The following is a 25965-nucleotide window of genomic DNA, read 5'->3' as shown; positions in this document are numbered from 1 at the left end:
ACATCACATATGAGTTATTATCAGAAGGTGGTCTGTGAAGGTATATTATAGGTCTGATTCACAAACATCACATATGAGCTATTATCAGAAGGTGGTCTGTGAAGGTATATTATAGGTCTGATTCACAAACATCACATATGAGTTATTATCAAAAGGTGGTCTGTGAAGGTATATTATAGGTCTGATTCACAAACATCACATATGAGCTATTATCAGAAGGTGGTCTGTGAAGGTATATTATAGGTCTGATTCACAAACATCACATATGAGTTATTATCAGAAGGTGGTCTGTGAAGGTATATTATAGGTCTGATTCACAAACATCACATATGAGTTATTATCAGAAGGTGGTCTGTGAAGGTATATTATAGGTCTGATTAAAGGTGAGCACGTTTCTTTCAGGTGTTTTCCTGCACCAACATTCAATAAAGTACAGAGTAAATCCTACCTTCTCAGCCAGCCAGCCCAAGTGTCTGATCTCTCTGCTCCCTGCGATTCCTGTTCTTCCCGTGTGCTCTTTGACCTCTGTGATGACCTTGTGGATGAGGTTAGAGGTCGCCGACTGCATGACCTCGAACCAGGCCTGGGCCGAGGCTGTGTCTCTACACCGTAACACCACCGTATGCTTGGCGTCCGGAGAGTGCAGCTCTAACTGCCTGGAGGACACAAACAGACGGAGAGACATTCACAAAGCTGTGAATTAGTTTGGACACAGGCAAATAGCTCCCATAGCACAGCTTTCAGTGGACATGAGAAAAAGGCTTCTTCAGTTCAACAAAGACTACTTCCCTTTGAAGGGAAAGGAAGATGGCCCCTGTGTGCTTGATGATGTCCTAAGTGAATGGAAATGATCCCAAGCACCACTAAAAGACTGTTTCACACAGCGTCTCTTCTTCTGGCTAAGATAAACATTTCCTTTGATGTACCTAGCACTGTGTACAGTGGGTATGTATTTATTTACAGACCTGCTTCCTCATCATGGGTTGATAAAGTTTGGTTTGTCACTTGTGGGATGTGCAGTAAGTTTCAAGCCTTTTTGGTATTGGAAACATTAGCTAAGTATATTATGAAAACATTCAGCTAACAACAAAAAATACATAAAATGAACAAGGTTGAAGGAAACCGTTTTCACCTCAGACCTGGGCCTTGAGTATGACCACTGTTGATACATCTACCTGTCATTAATCAGAGACAGTGGGAGACCATGTTATCATGATGTCACAAACCACTAGATCAACTGCAGGTGCTCTCTCTCCTACTCGCCCCCACCAACCCCCACCACAGTTAAAAATAGAAACCAGAGACTTGATTGAGGGGAAACAGAAGTCAGATGTCATATGGAGGGAGTGTTTACGTTAGTTAGAGGCTGGCTGGCTGGTTGGTTCCTGGAAAGAGGTCCAAGCTCTCCCCCAGACCTGCTGGGTTCAAAGACTATTTGGAATCATGTTGTATACTTTGAGCGTTTGCTTTAGTCTGCCTGGAGTGCCAGATGGGTGGGCATTGCACTTACAAGCTCAATCAAGCACAACTAAAATATTTGAAAGACTTCAAATAGTATTTGAACCCAGGTGTGTTCTCCCCATTCAAGGCCCATCCACATCCAGTCATCTCTCCAACATGGGACACTAACTACTGAGCCATTAAAGAAGCCAATGCCAGATTTAGAAAGTGGACTCACTGTGTGGCAAATCTTTCAATGCCTTTCCTGGTCAATGATGGTCTGTCTACCTGTTCGTTTTCCACTGACAAACTGCTTTTTATTTGAGAGGGAAAAAAACTGCTCGCAAAAGGCAAATATCTCAAGCTAAAATAAGCATGCAAAAACTGTTTTACACTTGAGCATCGTTTTACTCTCTCTCTGTCTGTCTGGCTCTGTCTCTCTGTCTCCAGAGAGGAGAGAGTTTCCTCCCTCCTCAGACAGATTTACTGCATCTCTCTGAGAGAGAGAGAGAGAGAGAGAGAGAGAGAGAGAGAGAGAGAGAGAGAGAGAAAAGAGAGAGAGAGAGAGAGAGAGAGAGAGAGAGAGAGAGAGAGGAGAGAGAGAGAGAGAGAGAGAGAGAGAGAGAGAGAGAGAGAGAGAGAGAGAGAGAGAGAGAGAGAGAGAGAGAGAGAGAGAGAGAGAGAGAGAGAGAGAGAGAGAGATGCAGTAAATCTGTCTGAGGGAGGAAACTCTCTCCTCTCCTGGCTGGGTAGTGTGGACATCTCACCTAACAGCTGTTTACATTTCCACTAGTGACGAGAGCTCTGCTCCTCTCTACCAGTGTCAGCTACAACAAGCCAGCAGCACACGTCCGGAACATCTCAGATAGCAGCATGTGTGTTTGTGTGGTAACAGGCATCTTCCAGTATGTAGCTCTAAAGTACCTGAAGGTTGGTCTGTTGTTGTGAGCAACGTGCTGAATATCTCAGATAGCAGCATGTGTGGTAACAGGCATCTTCCAGTATGTAGCTCTAAAGTACCTGAAGGTTGGTCTGTTGTTGTGAGCAACGTGCTGAACATCTCAGATAGCAGCATGTGTGTTTGTGTGGTAACAGGCATCTTCCAGTATGTAGGTCTAAAGTACCTGAAGGTTGGTCTGTTGTTGTGAGCAACGTGCTGAAACGATGGAGGTATTTAATACACCACCAAAACATTGTAGTGACGCCAGTAAATATCACTCAATACAAACAGATACTAGGTTGTGGTAGTGTGTGATTTACATCTGATGTGTTTTGGGGCAGACTGGATAAAACATTCACTACTTTGATGGTTATATTGTCATGTTTGTTACTGTCGTTCTACTGTTAGTGTGATACTGCAACACTGACAACAGAGGTAAGACCTATGTGCTGTAAAAGTGATATTTAATTTTTGTTATAAACACCAAAACAAGTATTTGCTTTGTAAATATGGGGTATTGTGTGTAGATTGATGAGGATTTTATTTATTTTTTCATTTTAGAATAAGACTTTAACGTAGCAAACTGTGGAAAGAGTCAAGGGGTCTGAATACTTTCTGAATGCACCGTATGTGAGCCATATTGGCTCTTCATTAAGTAGGTTAGCTGTGGTCTAACCCCTCAGTGACTGATTTCCTCTTCATAGTGTGGTTCATCTCACAGACCAAAGAGCATAGACATAGAACTACTAGAACTGTGGGACAATTCACTTTCAAGTCAAATTGCCATGGCTCTGAGGGCCTTCCCCTTCTAGTAATTATATTTCTGTGACACAGCACATAGGTCTTACCTCTGTTGTCAGTGTTGCAGTATCACACTAACAGTAGAACGATAGTAACAAACATGACAATATAACCATCTAAGTAGTGATGTTTGTGTGTCATATCTAAATGACTGTATAAAGACCAGGCCTGTCTAAATGACTGTATAAAGACCAGGCCTGTCTAAATGACTGTATAAAGACCAGGCCTGTCTAAATGACTGTATAAATACCAGGCCTGTCTAAATGACTGTATAAAGACCAGGCCTGTCTAATTGACTATATAAATACCAGGCCTGTCTACATGACTGTATAAATACCAGGCCTGTCTAAATGACTGTATAAATACCAGGCCTGTCTAAATGACTGTATAAATACCAGGCCTGTCTAAATGACTGTATAAATACCAGGCCTGTCTAAATGACTGTATAAAGACCAGGCCTGTCTAAATGACTGTATAAAGACCAGGCCTGTCTAAATGACTGTATAAAGACCAGGCCTGTCTAAATGACTGTATAAATACCAGGCCTGTCTAAATGACTGTATAAATACCAGGCCTGTCTAAATGACTGTATAAATACCAGGCCTGTCTAAATGACTGTATAAAGACCAGGCCTGTCTAATTGACTATATAAATACCAGGCCTGTCTACATGACTGTATAAATACCAGGCCTGTCTAAATGACTGTATAAATACCAGGCCTGTCTAAATGACTGTATAAATACCAGGCCTGTCTAAATGACTGTATAAATACCAGGCCTGTCTAAATGACTGTATAAAGACCAGGCCTGTCTAAGTGACTGTATAAATACCAGGCATGTCTAAATGACTGTATAAATGACTGTATAAATACCAGGCCTGTCTAAATGACTGTATAAAGACCAGGCCTGTCTAAATGACTGTATAAATACCAGGCCTGTCTACATGACTGTATAAATACCAGGCCTGTCTAAATGACTGTATAAATACCAGGCCTGTCTAAATGACTGTATAAATACCAGGCCTGTCTAAATGACTGTATAAATACCAGGCCTGTCTAAATGACTGTATAAAGACCAGGCCTGTCTAAGTGACTGTATAAATACCAGGCCTGTCTAAATGACTGTATAAATGACTGTATAAATACCAGGCCTGTCTAAATGACTGTATAAATACCAGGCCTGTCATACCAGGCCTGTCTAAATGACTGTATAAATACCAGGCCTGTCTAAATGACTGTATAAATACCAGGCCTGTCTAAATGGCTGTATAAATACCAGGCCTGTCTAAATGACTTTATAAATACCAGGCCTGTCTAAATGACTGTATAAATACCAGGCCTGTCTAAATGACTGTATAAAGACCAGGCCTGTCTAAATGACTGTATAAATACCAGGCCTGTCTAAATGACTGTATAAATACCAGGCCTGTCTACTGTATAAATGACTGTATAAATACCAGGCCTGTCTAAATGACTGTATAAAGACCAGGCCTGTCTAAATGACTGTATAAATACCAGGCCTGTCATACCAGGCCTGTCTAAATGACTGTATAAATACCAGGCCTGTCTAAATGACTGTATAAAGACCAGGCCTGTCTAAATGGCTGTATAAATACCAGGCCTGTCTAAATGACTGTATAATACCAGGCCTGTCTAAATGACTGTATAAATACCAGGCCTGTCTAAATGACTGTATAAAGACCAGGCCTGTCTAAATGACTGTATAAATACCAGGCCTGTCTAAATGACTGTATAAATACCAGGCCTGTCTAAATGACTGTATAAATACCAGGCCTGTCTAAATGACTGTATAAATACCAGGCCTGTCTACTGTCTAAATGACTGTATAAATACCAGGCCTGTCTAAATGACTGTATAAAGACCAGGCCTGTCTAAATGACTGTATAAATACCAGGCCTGTCATACCAGGCCTGTCTAAATGACTGTATAAATACCAGGCCTGTCTAAATGACTGTATAAAGACCAGGCATATCTAAATGACTGTATAAAGACCAGGCATATCTAAATGACTGTATAAAGACCAGGCCTGTCTAAATGACTGTATAAATACCAGGCCTGTCTAAATGACTGTATAAATACCAGGCCTGTCTAAATGACTGTATAAATACCAGGCCTGTCTAAATGACTATATAAAGACCAGGCCTGTCTAAATGACTGTATAAATACCAGGCCTGTCTAAATGACTGTATAAATACCAGGCCTGTCTAAATGACTGTATAAATACCAGGCCTGTCTAAATGACTGTATAAATACCAGGCCTGTCTACTGTCTAAATGACTGTATAAATACCAGGCCTGTCTAAATGACTGTATAAAGACCAGGCCTGTCTAAATGACTGTATAAATACCAGGCCTGTCATACCAGGCCTGTCTAAATGACTGTATAAATACCAGGCCTGTCTAAATGACTGTATAAAGACCAGGCATTTCTAAATGACTGTATAAAGACCAGGCCTGTCTAAATGACTGTATAAAGACCAGGCCTGTCTAAATGACTGTATAAAGACCAGGCTTGTCTAAATGACTGTATAAAGACCAGGCCTGTCTAAATGACTGTATAAAGACCAGGCCTGTCTAAATGACTGTATAAAGACCAGGCCTGTCTAAATGACTGTATAAATACCAGGCCTGTCTAAGTGACTGTATAAATACCAGGCCTGTCTAAGTGACTGTATAAATACCAGGCCTGTCATACCAGGCCTGTCTAAGTGACTGTATAAAGACCAGGCCTGTCTAAATGACTGTATAAAGACCAGGCCTGTCATACCAGGCCTATCTAAATGACTGTATAAAGACCAGGCCTGTCTAAGTGACTGTATAAATACCAGGCCTGTCTAAATGACTGTATAAAGACCAGGCCTGTCATACCAGGCCTGTCTAAATGACTGTATAAATACCAGGCCTGTCTAAATGACTGTATAATACCAGGCCTGTCTACTGTCTAAATGACTGTATAAATACCAGGCCTGTCTAAATGACTGTATAATACCAGGCCTGTCTAAATGACTGTATAAAGACCAGGCCTGTCTAAATGGCTGTATAAATACCAGGCCTGTCTAAATGACTGTATAAATACCAGGCCTGTCTAAATGACTGTATAAATACCAGGCCTGTCTAAATGACTGTATAAAGACCAGGCCTGTCTAAATGACTGTATAAATACCAGGCCTGTCTAAATGACTGTATAAATACCAGGCCTGTCTAAATGACTGTATAAATACCAGGCCTGTCTAAATGACTGTATAAATACCAGGCCTGTCTACTGTCTAAATGACTGTATAAATACCAGGCCTGTCTAAATGACTGTATAAAGACCAGGCCTGTCTAAATGACTGTATAATACCAGGCCTGTCATACCAGGCCTGTCTAAAATGACTGTATAAATACCAGGCCTGTCTAAATGACTGTATAAAGACCAGGCATATCTAAATGACTGTATAAAGACCAGGCATATCTAAATGACTGTATAAATACCAGGCCTGTCTAAATGACTGTATAAATACCAGGCCTGTCTAAATGACTGTATAAAGACCAGGCCTGTCTAAATGACTGTATAAATACCAGGCCTGTCTAAATGACTGTATAAATACCAGACCTGTCTAAATGACTGTATAAATACCAGGCCTGTCTAAATGACTGTATAATACCAGGCCTGTCTACTGTCTAAATGACTGTATAAATACCAGGCCTGTCTAAATGACTGTATAAAGACCAGGCCTGTCTAAATGACTGTATAAATACCATGCCTGTCATACCAGGCCTGTCTAAATGACTGTATAAATACCAGGCCTGTCTAAATGACTGTATAAAGACCAGGCATTTCTAATGACTGTATAAAGACCAGGCCTGTCTAAATGACTGTATAAAGACCAGGCCTGTCTAAATGACTGTATAAAGACCAGGCTTGTCTAAATGACTGTATAAAGACCAGGCCTGTCTAAATGACTGTATAAAGACCAGGCCTGTCTAAATGGCTGTATAAATACCAGGCCTGTCTAAATGACTGTATAAATACCAGGCCTGTCTAAATGACTGTATAAATACCAGGCCTGTCTAAATGACTGTATAAAGACCAGGCCTGTCTAAATGACTGTATAAATACCAGGCCTGTCTAAATGACTGTATAAATACCAGGCCTGTCTAAATGACTGTATAAATACCAGGCCTGTCTAAATGACTGTATAAATACCAGGCCTGTCTACTGTCTAAATGACTGTATAAATACCAGGCCTGTCTAAATGACTGTATAAAGACCAGGCCTGTCTAAATGACTGTATAAATACCAGGCCTGTCATACCAGGCCTGTCTAAATGACTGTATAAATACCAGGCCTGTCTAAATGACTGTATAAAGACCAGGCATATCTAAATGACTGTATAAAGACCAGGCATATCTAAATGACTGTATAAAGACCAGGCCTGTCTAAATGACTGTATAAATACCAGGCCTGTCTAAATGACTGTATAAATACCAGGCCTGTCTAAATGACTGTATAAATACCAGGCCTGTCTAAATGACTATATAAAGACCAGGCCTGTCTAAATGACTGTATAAATACCAGGCCTGTCTAAATGACTGTATAAATACCAGGCCTGTCTAAATGACTGTATAAATACCAGGCCTGTCTAAATGACTGTATAAATACCAGGCCTGTCTACTGTCTAAATGACTGTATAAATACCAGGCCTGTCTAAATGACTGTATAAAGACCAGGCCTGTCTAAATGACTGTATAAATACCAGGCCTGTCATACCAGGCCTGTCTAAATGACTGTATAAATACCAGGCCTGTCTAAATGACTGTATAAAGACCAGGCATTTCTAAATGACTGTATAAAGACCAGGCCTGTCTAAATGACTGTATAAAGACCAGGCCTGTCTAAATGACTGTATAAAGACCAGGCTTGTCTAAATGACTGTATAAAGACCAGGCCTGTCTAAATGACTGTATAAAGACCAGGCCTGTCTAAATGACTGTATAAAGACCAGGCCTGTCTAAATGACTGTATAAATACCAGGCCTGTCTAAGTGACTGTATAAATACCAGGCCTGTCTAAGTGACTGTATAAATACCAGGCCTGTCATACCAGGCCTGTCTAAGTGACTGTATAAAGACCAGGCCTGTCTAAATGACTGTATAAAGACCAGGCCTGTCATACCAGGCCTATCTAAATGACTGTATAAAGACCAGGCCTGTCTAAGTGACTGTATAAATACCAGGCCTGTCTAAATGACTGTATAAAGACCAGGCCTGTCATACCAGGCCTATCTAAATGACTGTATAAAGACCAGGCCTGTCTAAATGACTGTATAAATACCAGGCCTGTCTAAATGACTGTATAAATACCAGGCCTGTCTAAATGACTGTATAAATACCAGGCCTGTCTACTGTCTAAATGACTGTATAAATACCAGGCCTGTCTAAATGACTGTATAAATACCAGGCCTGTCTAAATGACTGTATAAAGACCAGGCCTGTCTAAATGGCTGTATAAATACCAGGCCTGTCTAAATGACTGTATAAATACCAGGCCTGTCTAAATGACTGTATAAATACCAGGCCTGTCTAAATGACTGTATAAAGACCAGGCCTGTCTAAATGACTGTATAAATACCAGGCCTGTCTAAATGACTGTATAAATACCAGGCCTGTCTAAATGACTGTATAAATACCAGGCCTGTCTAAATGACTGTATAAATACCAGGCCTGTCTACTGTCTAAATGACTGTATAAATACCAGGCCTGTCTAAATGACTGTATAAAGACCAGGCCTGTCTAAATGACTGTATAAATACCAGGCCTGTCATACCAGGCCTGTCTAAATGACTGTATAAATACCAGGCCTGTCTAAATGACTGTATAAAGACCAGGCATATCTAAATGACTGTATAAAGACCAGGCATATCTAAATGACTGTATAAATACCAGGCCTGTCTAAATGACTGTATAAATACCAGGCCTGTCTAAATGACTGTATAAAGACCAGGCCTGTCTAAATGACTGTATAAATACCAGGCCTGTCTAAATGACTGTATAAATACCAGGCCTGTCTAAATGACTGTATAAATACCAGGCCTGTCTAAATGACTGTATAAATACCAGGCCTGTCTACTGTCTAAATGACTGTATAAATACCAGGCCTGTCTAAATGACTGTATAAAGACCAGGCCTGTCTAAATGACTGTATAAATACCAGGCCTGTCATACCAGGCCTGTCTAAATGACTGTATAAATACCAGGCCTGTCTAAATGACTGTATAAAGACCAGGCATTTCTAAATGACTGTATAAAGACCAGGCCTGTCTAAATGACTGTATAAAGACCAGGCCTGTCTAAATGACTGTATAAAGACCAGGCTTGTCTAAATGACTGTATAAAGACCAGGCCTGTCTAAATGACTGTATAAAGACCAGGCCTGTCTAAATGACTGTATAAAGACCAGGCCTGTCTAAATGACTGTATAAATACCAGGCCTGTCTAAGTGACTGTATAAATACCAGGCCTGTCTAAGTGACTGTATAAATACCAGGCCTGTCATACCAGGCCTGTCTAAGTGACTGTATAAAGACCAGGCCTGTCTAAATGACTGTATAAAGACCAGGCCTGTCATACCAGGCCTATCTAAATGACTGTATAAAGACCAGGCCTGTCTAAGTGACTGTATAAATACCAGGCCTGTCTAAATGACTGTATAAAGACCAGGCCTGTCATACCAGGCCTATCTAAATGACTGTATAAAGACCAGGCCTGTCTAAATGACTGTATAAATACCAGGCCTGTCTAAATGACTGTATAAATACCAGGCCTGTCTAAATGACTGTATAAATACCAGGCCTGTCTACTGTCTAAATGACTGTATAAATACCAGGCCTGTCTAAATGACTGTATAAAGACCAGGCCTGTCTAAATGACTGTATAAATACCAGGCCTGTCATACCAGGCCTGTCTAAATGACTGTATAAATACCAGGCCTGTCTAAACGACTGTATAAAGACCAGGCATATCTAAATGACTGTATAAAGACCAGGCATTTCTAAATGACTGTATAAAGACCAGGCCTGTCTAAATGACTGTATAAAGACCAGGCCTGTCTAAATGACTGTATAAAGACCAGGCCTGTCTAAATGACTGTATAAAGACCAGGCCTGTCTAAATGACTGTATAAAGACCAGGCCTGTCTAAATGACTGTATAAATACCAGGCCTGTCTAAGTGACTGTATAAATACCAGGCCTGTCTAAGTGACTGTATAAATACCAGGCCTGTCATACCAGGCCTGTCTAAGTGACTGTATAAAGACCAGGCCTGTCTAAATGACTGTATAAAGACCAGGCCTGTCATACCAGGCCTATCTAAATGACTGTATAAAGACCAGGCCTGTCTAAGTGACTGTATAAAGACCAGTCCTGTCTAAGTGACTGTATAAATACCAGGCCTGTCATACCAGGCCTGTCTAAGTGACTGTATAAATACCAGGCCTGTCTAAATGACTGTATAAAGACCAGGTCTGAATACTTTCTGAATGCACCGTATGTGAGCCATATTGGCTCTTCATTAAGTAGGTTAGCTGTGGTCTAACCCCTCAGTGACTGATTTCCTCTTCATAGTGGTTCATCTCACAGACCAAAGAGCATAGACATAGAACTACTAGAACTGTAGGACAATTCACTTTCTAGTCAAATTGCCATGGCTCTGATGGCCACCCCCTTCAAGTGAAGGGGTGTGACTACTTTCTGAAGGCACTGCATCTGGCAAAACACTCGCAATATAAATCCAATCAGTTCTAATTGTAGAAGTGGTACCCCACCTAGCTCTGCACCCCCTGCCGTTACGCCCCTGTAGATAATAATATACAGGGGAAACAGAATAATAGTAATGCAGAATGATGCTGGAGCCTTTACCTGTTTCCAGGGTCTGGAGACGTCATGCTCCTGGACACGTAACACATCTTTAAGGGGATGTACCTCCTGTCCCCCTGTAGGGACATGGTGGGGCTGATGGGGACGTCACAGTGGGGGCTACCCAGCCTCGGGGACTCAGGTGGGGGCGTCTCCCAGCCTATCTCTGACACAGGAGAACCCTTCTTCACATAGGGGCTGGCTTCTCTCATGTACTTCACTGGGAATATGAGAGAGGAGAATTATGAGTAAGCTTTTCACAACCTGTCTTGAGGCTGGATTCTCTCATGTACTTCACTGGGAATATGAGAGAGGAGAATTATGAGTAAGCTTTTTCACAACCTGTCTTGAGGCTGGATTCTCTCATGTACTTCACTGGGAATATGAGAGAGGAGAATTATGAGTAAGCTTTTCACAACCTGTCTTGAGGCTGGATTCTCTCATGTACTTCACTGGGAATATGAGAGAGGAGAATTATGAGTAAGCTTTTTCACAATCTGTCTTGAGGCTGGCTTCTCTCATGTACTTCACTGGACCAACAAGACAAAGGAATCATTACGATGTTTTCATTGGTAGAGAGGTCATGCCTTTACTGCTGTTATGTTTGGTGAGGATAGTGCTAAGAGTCCTTGCCAACGTAACTTCAGTAGAGCTAGCTAGTGTCCTATGGAGGAGATTGACATGCAGACTCATAAAGTGACCCTGCTGTAACCCCACAATCTGTACCAGGCCGGTAGAGGTCCAAATATATTATACAGTTCCATTAGTGGTCCAGTTCTATTAGTGGTCCAGTTCTATTAGTGGTCCAGTTCTATTAGTGGTCCAGTTCTATTAGTGGTCCAGTTCTATTAGAGGTCCAGTTCTATTAGTGGTCCAGTTCTACTAGTGGTCCAGTTCTATTAGTGGTCCAGTTCTATTATACAGTTCTATTAGTTGTCCAGTTCTATTAGTGTCCAGTTCTATTAGTGGTCCAGTTTCTATTAGAGGTCCAGTTCTATTAGTGGTCCAGTTCTACTAGTGGTCCAGTTCTATTAGTGGTCCAGTTCTATTAGTGGTCCAGTTCTATTATACAGTTCTATTAGTGGTCCAGTTCTATTAGTGGTCCAGTTCTACTAGTGGTCCAGTTCTATTAGTGGTCCAGTTCTATTAGTGGTCCAGTTCTATTATACAGTTCTATTAGTGGTCCAGTTCTATTAGTGGTCCAGTTCTACTAGTGGTCCAGTTCTATTAGTGGTCCAGTTCTACTAGTGGTCCAGTTCTACTAGTGGTCCAGTTCTATTATACAGTTCTATTAGTGGTCCAGTTCTATTAGTGGTCCAGTTCTATTAGTGGTCCAGTTCTATTAGTGGTCCAGTTCTACTAGTGGTCCAGTTCTATTAGTGGTCCAGTTCTATTAGTGGTCCAGTTCTATTAGTGGTCCAGTTCTATTATACAGTTCTATTAGTGGTCCAGTTCTATTAGTGGTCCAGTTCTATTAGTGGTCCAGTTCTACTAGTGGTCCAGTTCTATTAGTGGTCCAGTTCTATTAGAGGTCCAGTTCTATTAGTGGTCCAGTTCTATTAGTGGTCCAGTTCTATAGTGGTCCAGTTCTACTAGTGGTCCAGTTCTATTAGTGGTCCAGTTCTATTTGTGGTCCAGTTCTATTAGTGGTCCAGTTCTACTAGTGGTCCAGTTCTATTAGTGGTCCAGTTCTATTAGTGGTCCAGTTCTATTAGTGGTCCAGTTCTATTATACAGTTCTATTAGTGGTCCAGTTCTATTAGTGGTCCAGTTCTATTATACAGTTCTATTAGTGGTCCAGTTCTATTAGTGGTCCAGTTCTATTAGTGGTCCAGTTCTATTAGAGGTCCAGTTCTATTAGTGGTCCAGTTCTATTAGAGGTCCAGTTCTACTAGTGGTCCAGTTCTATTAGTGGTCCAGTTCTATTAGTGGTCCAGTTCTATTATACAGTTCTATTAGTGGCCCAGTTCTATTAGTGGTCCAGTTCTACTAGTGGTCCAGTTCTATTATACAGTTCTATTAGTGGTCCAGTTCTATTAGTGGTCCAGTTCTATTAGTGGTCCAGTTCTATTAGTGGTCCAGTTCTATTAGTGGTCCAGTTCTATTATACAGTTCTATTAGTGGTCCAGTTCTACTAGTGGTCCAGTTCTACTAGTGGTCCAGTTCTATTAGTGGTCCAGTTCTATTATACGGTTCTATTAGTGGTCCAGTTCTATTAGTGGTCCAGTTATATTAGTGGTCCAGTTATATTAGTGGTCCAGTTCTACTAGTGGTCCAGTTCTATTAGTGGTCCAGTTCTATTAGTGGTCCAGGTCTATTAGTGGTCCAGTTCTATTATACAGTTCTATTAGTGGTCCAGTTCTATTAGTGGTCCAGTTCTATTATACAGTTCTATTAGTGGTCCAGTTCTATTAGTGGTCCAGTTCTATTAGTGGTCCAGTTCTATTAGAGGTCCAGTTCTATTAGTGGTCCAGTTCTATTAGTGGTCCAGTTCTATTAGTGGTCCAGTTATATTAGTGGTCCAGTTCTATTAGTGGTCCAGTTCTATTATACGGTTCTATTAGTGGTCCAGTTCTATTAGTGGTCCAGTTCTACTAGTGGTCCAGTTCTATTAGTGGTCCAGTTCTATTAGTGGTCCAGTTCTATTATACAGTTCTATTAGTGGTCCAGTTCTATTATACAGTTCTATTAGTGGTCCAGTTCTATTAGTGGTCCAGTTCTATTAGTGGTCCAGTTCTATTATACAGTTCTATTAGTGGTCCAGTTCTATTATACAGTTCTATTAGTGGTCCAGTTCTATTAGTGGTCCAGTTCTACTAGTGGTCCAGTTCTATTAGTGGTCCAGTTCTATTAGAGGTCCAGTTCTATTAGTGGTCCAGTTCTATTAGTGGTCCAGTTCTATTATACAGTTCTATTAGTGGTCCAGTTCTATTAGTGGTCCAGTTCTATTTGTGGTCCAGTTCTACTAGGTGGTCCCAGTTCTACTAGTGGTCCAGTTCTATTAGTGGTCCAGTTCTATTAGTGGTCCAGTTCTATTAGTGGTCCAGTTCTATTAGAGGTCCAGTTCTATTAGTGGTCCAGTTCTATTTGTGGTCCAGTTCTATTAGTGGTCCAGTTCTACTAGTGGTCCAGTTCTATTAGTGGTCCAGTTCTATAAGTGGTCCAGTTCTATTATACAGTTCTATTAGTGGTCCAGTTCTATTAGTGGTCCAGTTCTATTAGTGGTCCAGTTCTATAAGTGGTCCAGTTCTATTATACAGTTCTATTAGTGGTCCAGTTCTATTAGTGGTCCAGTTCTATTAGTGGTCCAGTTCTACTAGTGGTCCAGTTCTATTAGCGGTCCAGTTCTATTAGTGGTCCAGTTCTATTAGTGGTCCAGTTCTATTAGAGGTCCATTTCTATTAGTGGTCCAGTTCTACTAGTGGTCCAGTTCTACTAGTGGTCCAGTTCTATTAGCGTCCAGTTCTATTAGTGGTCCAGTTCTATTAGTGGTCCAGTTCTATTAGAGGTCCATTTCTATTAGCGGTCCAGTTCTATTAGTGGTCCAGTTCTATTAGTGGTCCAGTTCTATTAGAGGTCCATTTCTATTAGTGGTCCAGTTCTATTAGTGGTCCAGTTCTATTAGTGGTCCAGTTCTATTAGTGGTCCAGTTCTATTAGAGGTCCAACTATATTATACAGTTCTATTAGTGGTCCAGTTCTATAAGTGGTCCAGTTCTATTAGTGGTCCAGTTCTATTAGAGGTCCATTTCTATTAGTGGTCCAGTTCTATTAGAGGTCCAACTATATTATACAGTTCTACTAGTGGTCCAGTTCTATAAGTGGTCCAGTTCTATTAGAGGTCCAAATATATTATACAGTTCTATTAGTGGTCCAGTTCTATTAGTGGTCCAGTTCTATTAGAGGTCCAGTTCTATTAGTGGTCCAGTTCTACTAGTGGTCCAGTTCTATTAGTGGTCCAGTTCTATTAGTGGTCCAGTTCTATTATACAGTTCTATTAGTGGTCCAGTTCTATTAGTGGTCCAGTTCTATTATACAGTTCTATTAGTGGTCCAGTTCTATTAGTGTCCAGTTCTAATATACAGTTCTATTAGTGGTCCAGTTCAATTAGTGGTCCAGTTCTATTAGTGGTCCAGTTCTATTAGTGGTCCAGTTCTATTAGTGGTCCAGTTCTATTAGTGGTCCAGTTCTACTAGTGGTCCAGTTCTATTAGAGGTCCAGTTCTATTAGTGGTCCAGTTTCTACTAGTGGTCCAGTTCTATTAGAGGTCCAGTTCTATTAGTGGTCCAGTTCTATTAGTGGTCCAGTTCTATTAGTGGTCCAGTTCTATTATACAGTTCTATAAGTGGTCCAGTTCTATTAGTGGTCCAGTTCTATTAGTGGTCCAGTTCTATAAGTGGACCAGTTCTATTAGTGGTCCATTCTATTAGTGGTCCAGTTCTATTAGTGGTCCAGTTCTAGTTATTAGTGGTCGCAGTTCTATTAGTGGTCCAGTTCTATTAGTGGTCCAGTTCTATTAGTGGTCCAGTTCTATTATACAGTTCTATTAGAGGTCAGTTCTACTAGTGGTCCAGTTCTATTAGTGGTCCAGTTCTATTAGTGGTCCAGTTCTACTAGAGGTCCAGTTCTATTACTGGTCCAGTTCTATTAGTGGTCCAGTTCTATTAGTGGTCCAGTTCTATTAGTGGTCCAGTTCTACTAGTGGTCCAGTTCTATTAGTGGTCCAGTTCTATTAGTGGTCCAGTTCTACTAGTGGTCCAGTTCTATTAGTGGTCCAGTTCTATTAGTGGTCCAGTTCTATTAGAGGTCCAGTTCTATTAGTGGTCCAGTTCTATTAGTGGTCCAGTTCTATTAGTGGTCCAGTTCTATTAGTGGTCCAGTTCTATTAGAGGTCCAGTTCTATTAGTGGTCCAGTTCTACTAGTGGTCCAGTTCTATTAGTGGTCCAGTTCTATTATACAGTTCTATTAGTTGTCCAGTTTCTATTAGTGGTCCAGTTCTATTAGTGGTCCAGTTCTATTAGAGGTCCAGTTCTATTAGTGGTCCAGTTCTACTAGTGGTCCAGTTCTATTAGTGGTCCAGTTCTATTAGTGGTCCAGTTCTATTATACAGTTCTATTAGTGGTCCAGTTCTATTAGTGGTCCAGTTCTACTAGTGGTCCAGTTCTATTAGTGGTCCAGTTCTATTAGTGGTCCAGTTCTATTATACAGTTCTATTAGTGGTCCAGTTCTATTAGTGGTCCAGTTCTACTAGTGGTCCAGTTCTATTAGTGGTCCAGTTCTACTAGTGGTCCAGTTCTACTAGTGGTCCAGTTCTATTATACAGTTCTATTAGTGGTCCAGTTCTATTAGTGGTCCAGTTCTATTAGTGGTCCAGTTCTATTAGTGGTCCAGTTCTACTAGTGGTCCAGTTCTATTAGTGGTCCAGTTCTATTAGTGGTCCAGTTCTATTAGTGGTCCAGTTCTATTATACAGTTCTATTAGTGGTCCAGTTCTATTAGTGGTCCAGTTCTATTAGTGGTCCAGTTCTACTAGTGGTCCAGTTCTAATTAGTGGTCCAGTTCTATTAGAGGTCCAGTTCTATTAGTGGTCCAGTTCTATTAGTGGTCCAGTTCTATTAGTGGTCCAGTTCTACTAGTGGTCCAGTTCTATTAGTGGTCCAGTTCTATTTGTGGTCCAGTTCTATTAGTGGTCCAGTTCTACTAGTGGTCCAGTTCTATTAGTGGTCCAGTTCTATTAGTGGTCCAGTTCTATTAGTGGTCCAGTTCTATTATACAGTTCTATTAGTGGTCCAGTTCTATTAGTGGTCCAGTTCTATTATACAGTTCTATTAGTGGTCCAGTTCTATTAGTGGTCCAGTTCTATTAGTGGTCCAGTTCTATTAGAGGTCCAGTTCTATTAGTGGTCCAGTTCTATTAGAGGTCCAGTTCTACTAGTGGTCCAGTTCTATTAGTGGTCCAGTTCTATTAGTGGTCCAGTTCTATTATACAGTTCTATTAGTGGCCCAGTTCTATTAGTGGTCCAGTTCTACTAGTGGTCCAGTTCTATTATACAGTTCTATTAGTGGTCCAGTTCTATTAGTGGTCCAGTTCTATTAGTGGTCCAGTTCTATTAGTGGTCCAGTTCTATTAGTGGTCCAGTTCTATTATACAGTTCTATTAGTGGTCCAGTTCTACTAGTGGTCCAGTTCTACTAGTGGTCCAGTTCTATTAGTGGTCCAGTTCTATTATACGGTTCTATTAGTGGTCCAGTTCTATTAGTGGTCCAGTTATATTAGTGGTCCAGTTATATTAGTGGTCCAGTTCTACTAGTGGTCCAGTTCTATTAGTGGTCCAGTTCTATTAGTGGTCCAGGTCTATTAGTGGTCCAGTTCTATTATACAGTTCTATTAGTGGTCCAGTTCTATTAGTGGTCCAGTTCTATTATACAGTTCTATTAGTGGTCCAGTTCTATTAGTGGTCCAGTTCTATTAGAGGTCCAGTTCTATTAGTGGTCCAGTTCTATTAGTGGTCCAGTTCTATTAGTGGTCCAGTTATATTAGTGGTCCAGTTCTATTAGTGGTCCAGTTCTATTATACGGTTCTATTAGTGGTCCAGTTCTATTAGTGGTCCAGTTCTACTAGTGGTCCAGTTCTATTAGTGGTCCAGTTCTATTAGTGGTCCAGTTCTATTATACAGTTCTATTAGTGGTCCAGTTCTATTATACAGTTCTATTAGTGGTCCAGTTCTATTAGTGGTCCAGTTCTATTAGTGGTCCAGTTCTATTATACAGTTCTATTAGTGGTCCAGTTCTATTATACAGTTCTATTAGTGGTCCAGTTCTATTAGTGGTCCAGTTCTACTAGTGGTCCAGTTCTATTAGTGGTCCAGTTCTATTAGAGGTCCAGTTCTATTAGTGGTCCAGTTCTATTAGTGGTCCAGTTCTATTATACAGTTCTATTAGTGGTCCAGTTCTATTAGTGGTCCAGTTCTATTTGTGGTCCAGTTCTACTAGTGGTCCAGTTCTACTAGTGGTCCAGTTCTATTAGTGGTCCAGTTCTATTAGTGGTCCAGTTCTATTAGTGGTCCAGTTCTATTAGAGGTCCAGTTCTATTAGTGGTCCAGTTCTATTTGTGGTCCAGTTCTATTAGTGGTCCAGTTCTACTAGTGGTCCAGTTCTATTAGTGGTCCAGTTCTATAAGTGGTCCAGTTCTATTATACAGTTCTATTAGTGGTCCAGTTCTATTAGTGGTCCAGTTCTATTAGTGGTCCAGTTCTATAAGTGGTCCAGTTCTATTATACAGTTCTATTAGTGGTCCAGTTCTATTAGTGGTCCAGTTCTATTAGTGGTCCAGTTCTACTAGTGGTCCAGTTCTATTAGCGGTCCAGTTCTATTAGTGGTCCAGTTCTATTAGTGGTCCAGTTCTATTAGAGGTCCATTTCTATTAGTGGTCCAGTTCTACTAGTGGTCCAGTTCTACTAGTGGTCCAGTTCTATTAGCGGTCCAGTTCTATTAGTGGTCCAGTTCTATTAGTGGTCCAGTTCTATTAGAGGTCCATTTCTATTAGCGGTCCAGTTCTATTAGTGGTCCAGTTCTATTAGTGGTCCAGTTCTATTAGAGGTCCATTTCTATTAGTGGTCCAGTTCTATTAGTGGTCCAGTTCTATTAGTGGTCCAGTTCTATTAGTGGTCCAGTTCTATTAGAGGTCCAACTATATTATACAGTTCTATTAGTGGTCCAGTTCTATAAGTGGTCCAGTTCTATTAGTGGTCCAGTTCTATTAGAGGTCCATTTCTATTAGTGGTCCAGTTCTATTAGAGGTCCAACTATATTATACAGTTCTACTAGTGGTCCAGTTCTATAAGTGGTCCAGTTCTATTAGAGGTCCAAATATATTATACAGTTCTATTAGTGGTCCAGTTCTATTAGTGGTCCAGTTCTATTAGAGGTCCAGTTCTATTAGTGGTCCAGTTCTACTAGTGGTCCAGTTCTATTAGTGGTCCAGTTCTATTAGTGGTCCAGTTCTATTATACAGTTCTATTAGTGGTCCAGTTCTATTAGTGGTCCAGTTCTATTATACAGTTCTATTAGTGGTCCAGTTCTATTAGTGTCCAGTTCTAATATACAGTTCTATTAGTGGTCCAGTTCAATTAGTGGTCCAGTTCTATTAGTGGTCCAGTTCTATTAGTGGTCCAGTTCTATTAGTGGTCCAGTTCTATTAGTGGTCCAGTTCTACTAGTGGTCCAGTTCTATTAGAGGTCCAGTTCTATTAGTGGTCCAGTTCTACTAGTGGTCCAGTTCTATTAGAGGTCCAGTTCTATTAGTGGTCCAGTTCTATTAGTGGTCCAGTTCTATTAGTGGTCCAGTTCTATTATACAGTTCTATAAGTGGTCCAGTTCTATTAGTGGTCCAGTTCTATTAGTGGTCCAGTTCTATAAGTGGACCAGTTCTATTAGTGGTCCAGTTCTATTAGTGGTCCAGTTCTATTAGTGGTCCAGTTCTATTATACAGTTCTATTAGTGGTCCAGTTCTATTAGTGGTCCAGTTCTATTAGTGGTCCAGTTCTATTAGTGGTCCAGTTCTATTATACAGTTCTATTAGAGGTCAGTTCTACTAGTGGTCCAGTTCTATTAGTGGTCCAGTTCTATTAGTGGTCCAGTTCTACTAGAGGTCCAGTTCTATTACTGGTCCAGTTCTATTAGTGGTCCAGTTCTATTAGTGGTCCAGTTCTATTAGTGGTCCAGTTCTACTAGTGGTCCAGTTCTATTAGTGGTCCAGTTCTATTAGTGGTCCAGTTCTACTAGTGGTCCAGTTCTATTAGTGGTCCAGTTCTATTAGTGGTCCAGTTCTATTAGAGGTCCAGTTCTATTAGTGGTCCAGTTCTATTAGTGGTCCAGTTCTATTAGTGGTCCAGTTCTACTAGTGGTCCAGTTCTATTAGTGGTCCAGTTCTATTAGTGGTCCAGTTCTACTAGTGGTCCAGTTCTATTAGTGGTCCAGTTCTATTAGTGGTCCAGTTCTACTAGTGGTCCAGTTCTATTAGAGGTCCAGTTCTATTAGTGGTCCAGGTCTGCTAGAAGTGTTAATCCATTCTATAACATGTTCTGAACTCACATCTATGAGTCACAACACACATCATACCTTGTACCCAGTTTAACACTTTCTGTGATCTCAAAGATAATGCACCTCCATGGGAAAACATTGTTTAAGAGGATTAGATGGATCGCTCCAAACTATGGATGTGGACCTGGCCAACAGCTGAGAGATGAGAGTCATTAGAAGTATTCCACACCACACAAGAGGCCTAATCCGACCAAAGACCACAAGTCTGGGACATGGGATTCATTAGTAATTTGGTGGCTACACAGTTTCATAGACACAATCTGTGAATCACGTTAAATCCACAGCATTGATCACGAGTCACAGTAGACATGAATAACATAGCTATTATTACCCTGCTATAAAGAAAATGTATCAGACTGTATGGAGTTAGTTTAAATTACAGGGCCATGTGAACAACACTGATGTCAACCATTTACTCCCTGCAGAAGGCATGGACCTGCTTCCACCAACAGTGATCTGTCTGACTGCATTACATCAATCTCTAAAGAGAAGTGGCAATGTATTACAGAAATATATTAGGTTTTAACAGTTTATATTTAACCGTTTATATTCCTAAACTATGGAGCTCTAAACGTATCAGCTGATGAACAGTTCTGGCATTCACTGTTCGTTTTTCATCAATCCAAGGGGAAGGTTTCAGAGGATAACATGACAAAGATGTACTGAAAAGGTGTACAAACACGACACAGGAGGTTGGTGAATCCTTAATTGGGGAGGACGGGGCTCGTGGTAATGACTGGAGTGGAATCAGTGGAATGGTATCAAATACATCAAACACATGGTTTCCATCCGTTTGATGCCATTCCATCAACTCCATTCCGGCTATTATTATGAGCTGTCCTCCCCTCAGAAACCTCCCCTGAAACACGAGTACAGGCCCTGTTCTTTAAGGAACCAAGTAAAGAAACCTCCCCTGAAACACGAGTACAGGCCCTGTTCTCTAAGGAACGAAGTAAAGAAACCTCCCCTGAAACACGAGTACAGGCCCTGTTCTTTAAGGAACCAAGTAAAGAAACCTCCCCTGAAACACGAGTACAGGCCCTGTTCTTTAAGGAACCAAGTAAAGAAACCTCCCCTGAAACACGAGTACAGGCTCTGTTCTTTTAAGGAACCAAGTAAAGAAACCTCCCCTGAAACACGAGTACAGGCCCTGTTCTTTAAGGAACGAAGGAGAATAAGTAAAGCAAGGTATCAACATCTTACAGAAGCTTAAGACTATCATTATGCATAGAAGCTGACAGATCTGGCAGACAAATAGGCCTACCTCTGCAAGGGCAGGGTATGAAGTAGTCTTACGGGAATTCCTTGCTGAAGCCCTTTCATCTAATCCTCACGCTTATGTAGTAGTTGTGGTGTCATTAGTTCAGGCGCCAGCGGGATGCTTTCAGAGTGAGGTCATACACAGAACTCGGAGTATTCCTCTCTCGTTTGCCTCTCTCTCTGTCACTAATCGCTCCTATCTACTGGTTCTGCTCTCTCCTATCTACTGGTTTAGCTCTCTCCTATCTACTGGTTCTGCTCTTTCTTATCTACTGGTTCTGCTCTCTCCTTCCTACTGGTTCTGCTCTCTCCTATCTACTGGTTCTGCTCTCTCCTTCCTACTGGTTCTGCTCTCTCCTATCTACTGGTTCTGCTCTCTCCTATCTACTGGTTCTGCTCTCTCCTATTTACTGGTTCTGCTCTCTCCTTCCTACTGGTTCTGCTCTCTCCTTCCTACTGGTCCTGCTCTCTCCTAGCTACTGGTTCTGCTCTCTCCTATCTACTGGTTCTGCTCTCTCCTATCTACTGGTTCTGCTCTCTCCTATCTACTGGTTCTGCTCTCTCCTTCCTACTGGTTCTGCTCTCTCCTATCTACTGGTTCTGCTCTCTCCTATCTACTGGTTCTGCTCTCTCCGATCTACTGGTTCTGCTCTTCTCTCCGATCTACTGGTTCTGGTCTCTCCTATGTACTGGTTCTGCTCTCTCCTATCTACTGGTTCTGCTCTCTCCTATTTACTGGTTCTGCTCTCTCCTATTTACTGGTTCTGCTCTCTCCTATTTACTGGTTCTGCTCCATCCTATTTACTGGTTCTGCTCTCTCCGATCTACTGGTTCTGCTCTCTCCTATCTACTGGTTCTCTCTCCTTCCTACTGGTTCTGCTCTCTCCTTCCTACTGGTTCTGCTCTCTCCTTCCTACTGGTTCTGCTCTCTCCTATCTACTGGTTCTGCTCTCTCCTATCTGCTGGTTCTGCTCTCTCCTATCTACTGGTTCTGCTCTCTCCTATCTACTGGTTCTGCTCTCTCCTTCCTACTGGTTCTGCTCTCTCCTTCCTACTGGTTCTGCTCTCTCCTTCCTACTGGTTCTGCTCCTCTCCTATGTACTGGTTCTGCTCTCTCCTTCCTTCTGGTTCTGCTCTCTCCTATCTACTGGTTCTGCTCTCTCCTTCCTACTGGTTCTGCTCTCTCCTATGTACTGGTTCTGCTCTCTCCTTCCTTCTGGTTCTGCTCTCTCCTATCTACTGGTTCTGCTCTCTCCTATCTACTGTTTCTGCTCTCTCCTATCTACTGGTTCTGCTCTCTCCTATCTACTGGTTCTGCTCTCTCCTTCCTACTGGTTCCGCTCTCTCCTTCCTACTGGTTCTGCTCTCTCCTTCCTACTGGTTCTGCTCTCTCCTTCCTACTGGTTCTGCTCTCTCCTCCCTACTGGTTCTGCTCTCTCATATCTACTGGTTCTGCTCTCTCCTTCCTACTGGTTCTGCTCTCTCCTATCTACTGGTTCTGCTCTCTCCTATCTACTGGTTCTGCTCTCTCCTATCTACTGGTTCTGCTCTCTCCTTCCTACTGGTTCTGCTTTCTCCTATCTGCTGGTTCTGCTCTCTCCTATCTACTGGTTCTGCTCTCTCCTATCTACTGGTTCTGCTCTCTCCTATCTACTGGTTCTGCTCTTTCTTATCTACTGGTTCTGCTCTCTCATATCTACTGGTTCTGCTCTCTCCTTCCTACTGGATCTGCTCTCTTCTATCTACTGGTTCTGCTCTCTCCTATCAACTGGTTCTGCTCTCTCCTATCTACTGGTTCTGCACTCTCCTTCCTACTGGTTCTGCTCTCTCCTTCCTACTGGTTCTGCTCTCTCCTTCCTACTGGTTCTGCTCTCTCCTTCCTACTGGTTCTGCTCTCTCCTATCTACTGGTTCTGCTCTCTCCTTCCTTCTGGTTCTCTCTCCTTCCTTCTGGTTCTCTCTCCTTCCTACTGGTTCTCTCTCCTATCTACTGGTTCTGCTCTCTCCTTCCTACTGGTTCTCTCTCCTATCTACTGGTTCTGCTCTCTCCTTCCTACTGGTTCTCTCTATATCGCTGCCACTTTTATAAACACTTATAAACACTCACTATCACCCTCTCTGTTGGCTTTGGCTCGCTATGTTCTGTTCTCCACTGTGTTCTCTCTCTCTGTGTGTGTGTGTGTGTGTCAACACATTTAGAAACTCAACTAAACCAATATCCTGGAAACTGTCAATAACCAGAATCATTAGAATCTGTACCTCTGTGTTCTCAACTCTGTTCCAAAATAGAAATGTTCCATTTTAGTAGAGGGGGAAATAAAAGCAGGCAGGGGTCCATTATGTTTATTGCTATGCCTAGGAGTCTGTACTTCCTGCCAAGGAGTCTGTACTTCCTGCCTAGGAGTCTGTACTTCCTGCCTAGGAGTCTGTACTTCCTGCCAAGGAGTCTGTACTTCCTGCCTAGGAGTCTGTACTTCCTGCCTAGGAGTCTGTACTTCCTGCCTAGGAGTCTGTACTTCCTGCCTTGGAGTATGTACTTCCTGCCAAGGAGTCTGTACTTCCTGCCAAGGAGTCTGTACTTCCTGCCTAGGAGTCTGTACTTCCTGCCAAGGAGTCTGTACTTCCTGCCAAGGAGTCTGTACTTCCTGCCAAGGAGTCTGTACTTCCTGCCATGGAGTCTGTACTTCCTGCCAAGGAGTCTGTACTTCCTGCCTAGGAGTCTGTACTTCCTGCCAAGGAGTCTGTACTTCCTGCCTAGGAGTCTGTACTTCCTGCCAAGGAGTCTGTACTTCCTGCCAATGAGTCTGTACTTCCTGCCAAGGAGTCTGTACTTCCTGCCTAGGAGCCTGTACTTCCTGCCAAGGAGTCTGTACTTCCTGCCAAGGAGTCTGTACTTCCTGCCAAGGAGTCTGTACTTCCTGCCAAGGAGTCTGTACTTCCTGCCTAGGAGTCTGTACTTCCTGCCAAGGAGTCTGTACTTCCTGCCTTGGAGTCTGTACTTCCTGCCTAGGAGTCTGTACTTCGTGCCAAGGAGTCTGTACTTCCTGCCAAGGAGTCTGTACTTCCTGCCAAGGAGTCTGTACTTCCTGCCAAGGAGTCTGTACTTCCTGCCTAGGAGTATGTACTTCCTGCCTAGGAGTCTGTACTTCATGCCTAGGAGTCTGTACTTCCTGCCTTGGAGTATGTACTTCCTGCCAAGGAGTCTGTACTTCCTGCCAAGGAGTCTGTACTTCCTGCCTAGGAGACTGTACTTCCTGCCTTGGAGTATGTACTTCCTGCCAAGGAGTCTGTACTTCCTGCCAAGGAGTCTGTACTTCCTGCCTAGGAGTCTGTACTTCCTGTGGGGATTGTTTGTCACGCCCTGGCCATAGAGAGGCTTTTTATTCTCTAATTTGGTTAGGCCAGGGTGTGACTAGGGTGGGAATTCTATGTTATTTTTTTCTATGTTTTTGTGTGTTGTTGTTTTTGGCCGGGTATGGTTCTCAATCAGGGACAGCTGTCTGTCGTTGACTCTGATTGAGAACCATACTTAGGTAGCCTGTTCCCACATGGGTTTTGTGGGTAGTTGTTTTCTGTTTTGTGTATTTGCACCTTGCAGAACTGTTCGTTTGTTGTTTTTGTTCAAGTGTTGGTATTTATTAAACACATTATGAATACTTACCCACGCTGCACCTTGGTCCTCTTCTCCTTCTCCCCACCACATTCGTTACAGAACTACCCACCACCAAAGGACCATTGCACCTTGCAGAACTGAATACTTACCCACGCTGCACCTTGGTCCTCTTCTCCTTCTCCCGACCACATTCGTTACATCGTTTTTGCTACAAAAGACATGAGCTCAAACTGAATCTGAATAATTAACTTGTGTAAGATTTCCTTTTTTGATAATGAATGTATTTGCAAAATATAGCAGGAGAGAATAATGACTGCATTGAAATAGAAATAACATCTAAAAATGTATCATGGTTTGGTTGTGTTCTTACTCATCGACCACATTGTCCTGTTAATTCATGTGGTTCGGGCAGTACGTCTCTACTCCAACCTGCTTGTTCATAGAAAAACGGTCCGAATGAGCTCTCTGAATGAATCAACGTCACCATAGAAACCCAGCTGGTAGAAACCCCAAGTCATTGAGAGAATCTCAACCTAATGGTTGGGTACAAGTCATTTCTTCTTCAGTTATTATCCATACAATGGAAGCCATTATAGAAGCCGGCATGTCTCTGAATTCTGAAATAACATTAAAATCTATCTGCCCTATTGTCAGGTGTAATAATAACCAAGTCTTTGTGTTGTCAGCCTGTTAACTAGACACAGCCATTAGAGCTAGTTACATGTATTAACGTGGGAACAGAATGGAGAGCTTTGTTAGCTGCTCTTATGGAGCCGAGAAAAGAAAATGGCTGATTTGACGTGAGTAACTTCTGGATGAATAAAACAACCAGGAACAAAAGAAGGGACTTTTTTTTAATGAGACTTTAATTGCAGAATAGAATGGAACTCTTTTTTTTTA

General features: G+C 41.9%; 1 protein-coding gene across 2 annotated transcripts in view; it reads right to left on the bottom strand.

Moving 5' to 3' along the window:
- Positions 1 to 25965, bottom strand: part of LOC109877412 (beta-1-syntrophin) — a 69141-nt gene that overhangs the window by 35491 nt on the left and 7685 nt on the right. For both annotated transcript variants that reach the window (XM_031811947.1, XM_031811948.1), the window contains exons 2-3: positions 11100 to 11316; positions 449 to 656 (exon numbers count right to left, since the gene is read on the bottom strand). In XM_031811947.1, the coding sequence (XP_031667807.1) occupies positions 449 to 656; positions 11100 to 11316 (425 nt within the window). The remainder of the gene's footprint in view (positions 1 to 448; positions 657 to 11099; positions 11317 to 25965) is intronic.

Source organism: Oncorhynchus kisutch, unplaced genomic scaffold (genome assembly GCF_002021735.2).
Source record: "Oncorhynchus kisutch isolate 150728-3 unplaced genomic scaffold, Okis_V2 Okis02a-Okis13b_hom, whole genome shotgun sequence".
Classification (NCBI taxonomy): domain Eukaryota; kingdom Metazoa; phylum Chordata; class Actinopteri; order Salmoniformes; family Salmonidae; genus Oncorhynchus; species Oncorhynchus kisutch.
Note: the sequence above shows the minus strand (reverse complement) of the source record. Positions and strands in the feature narration are given on the sequence as shown.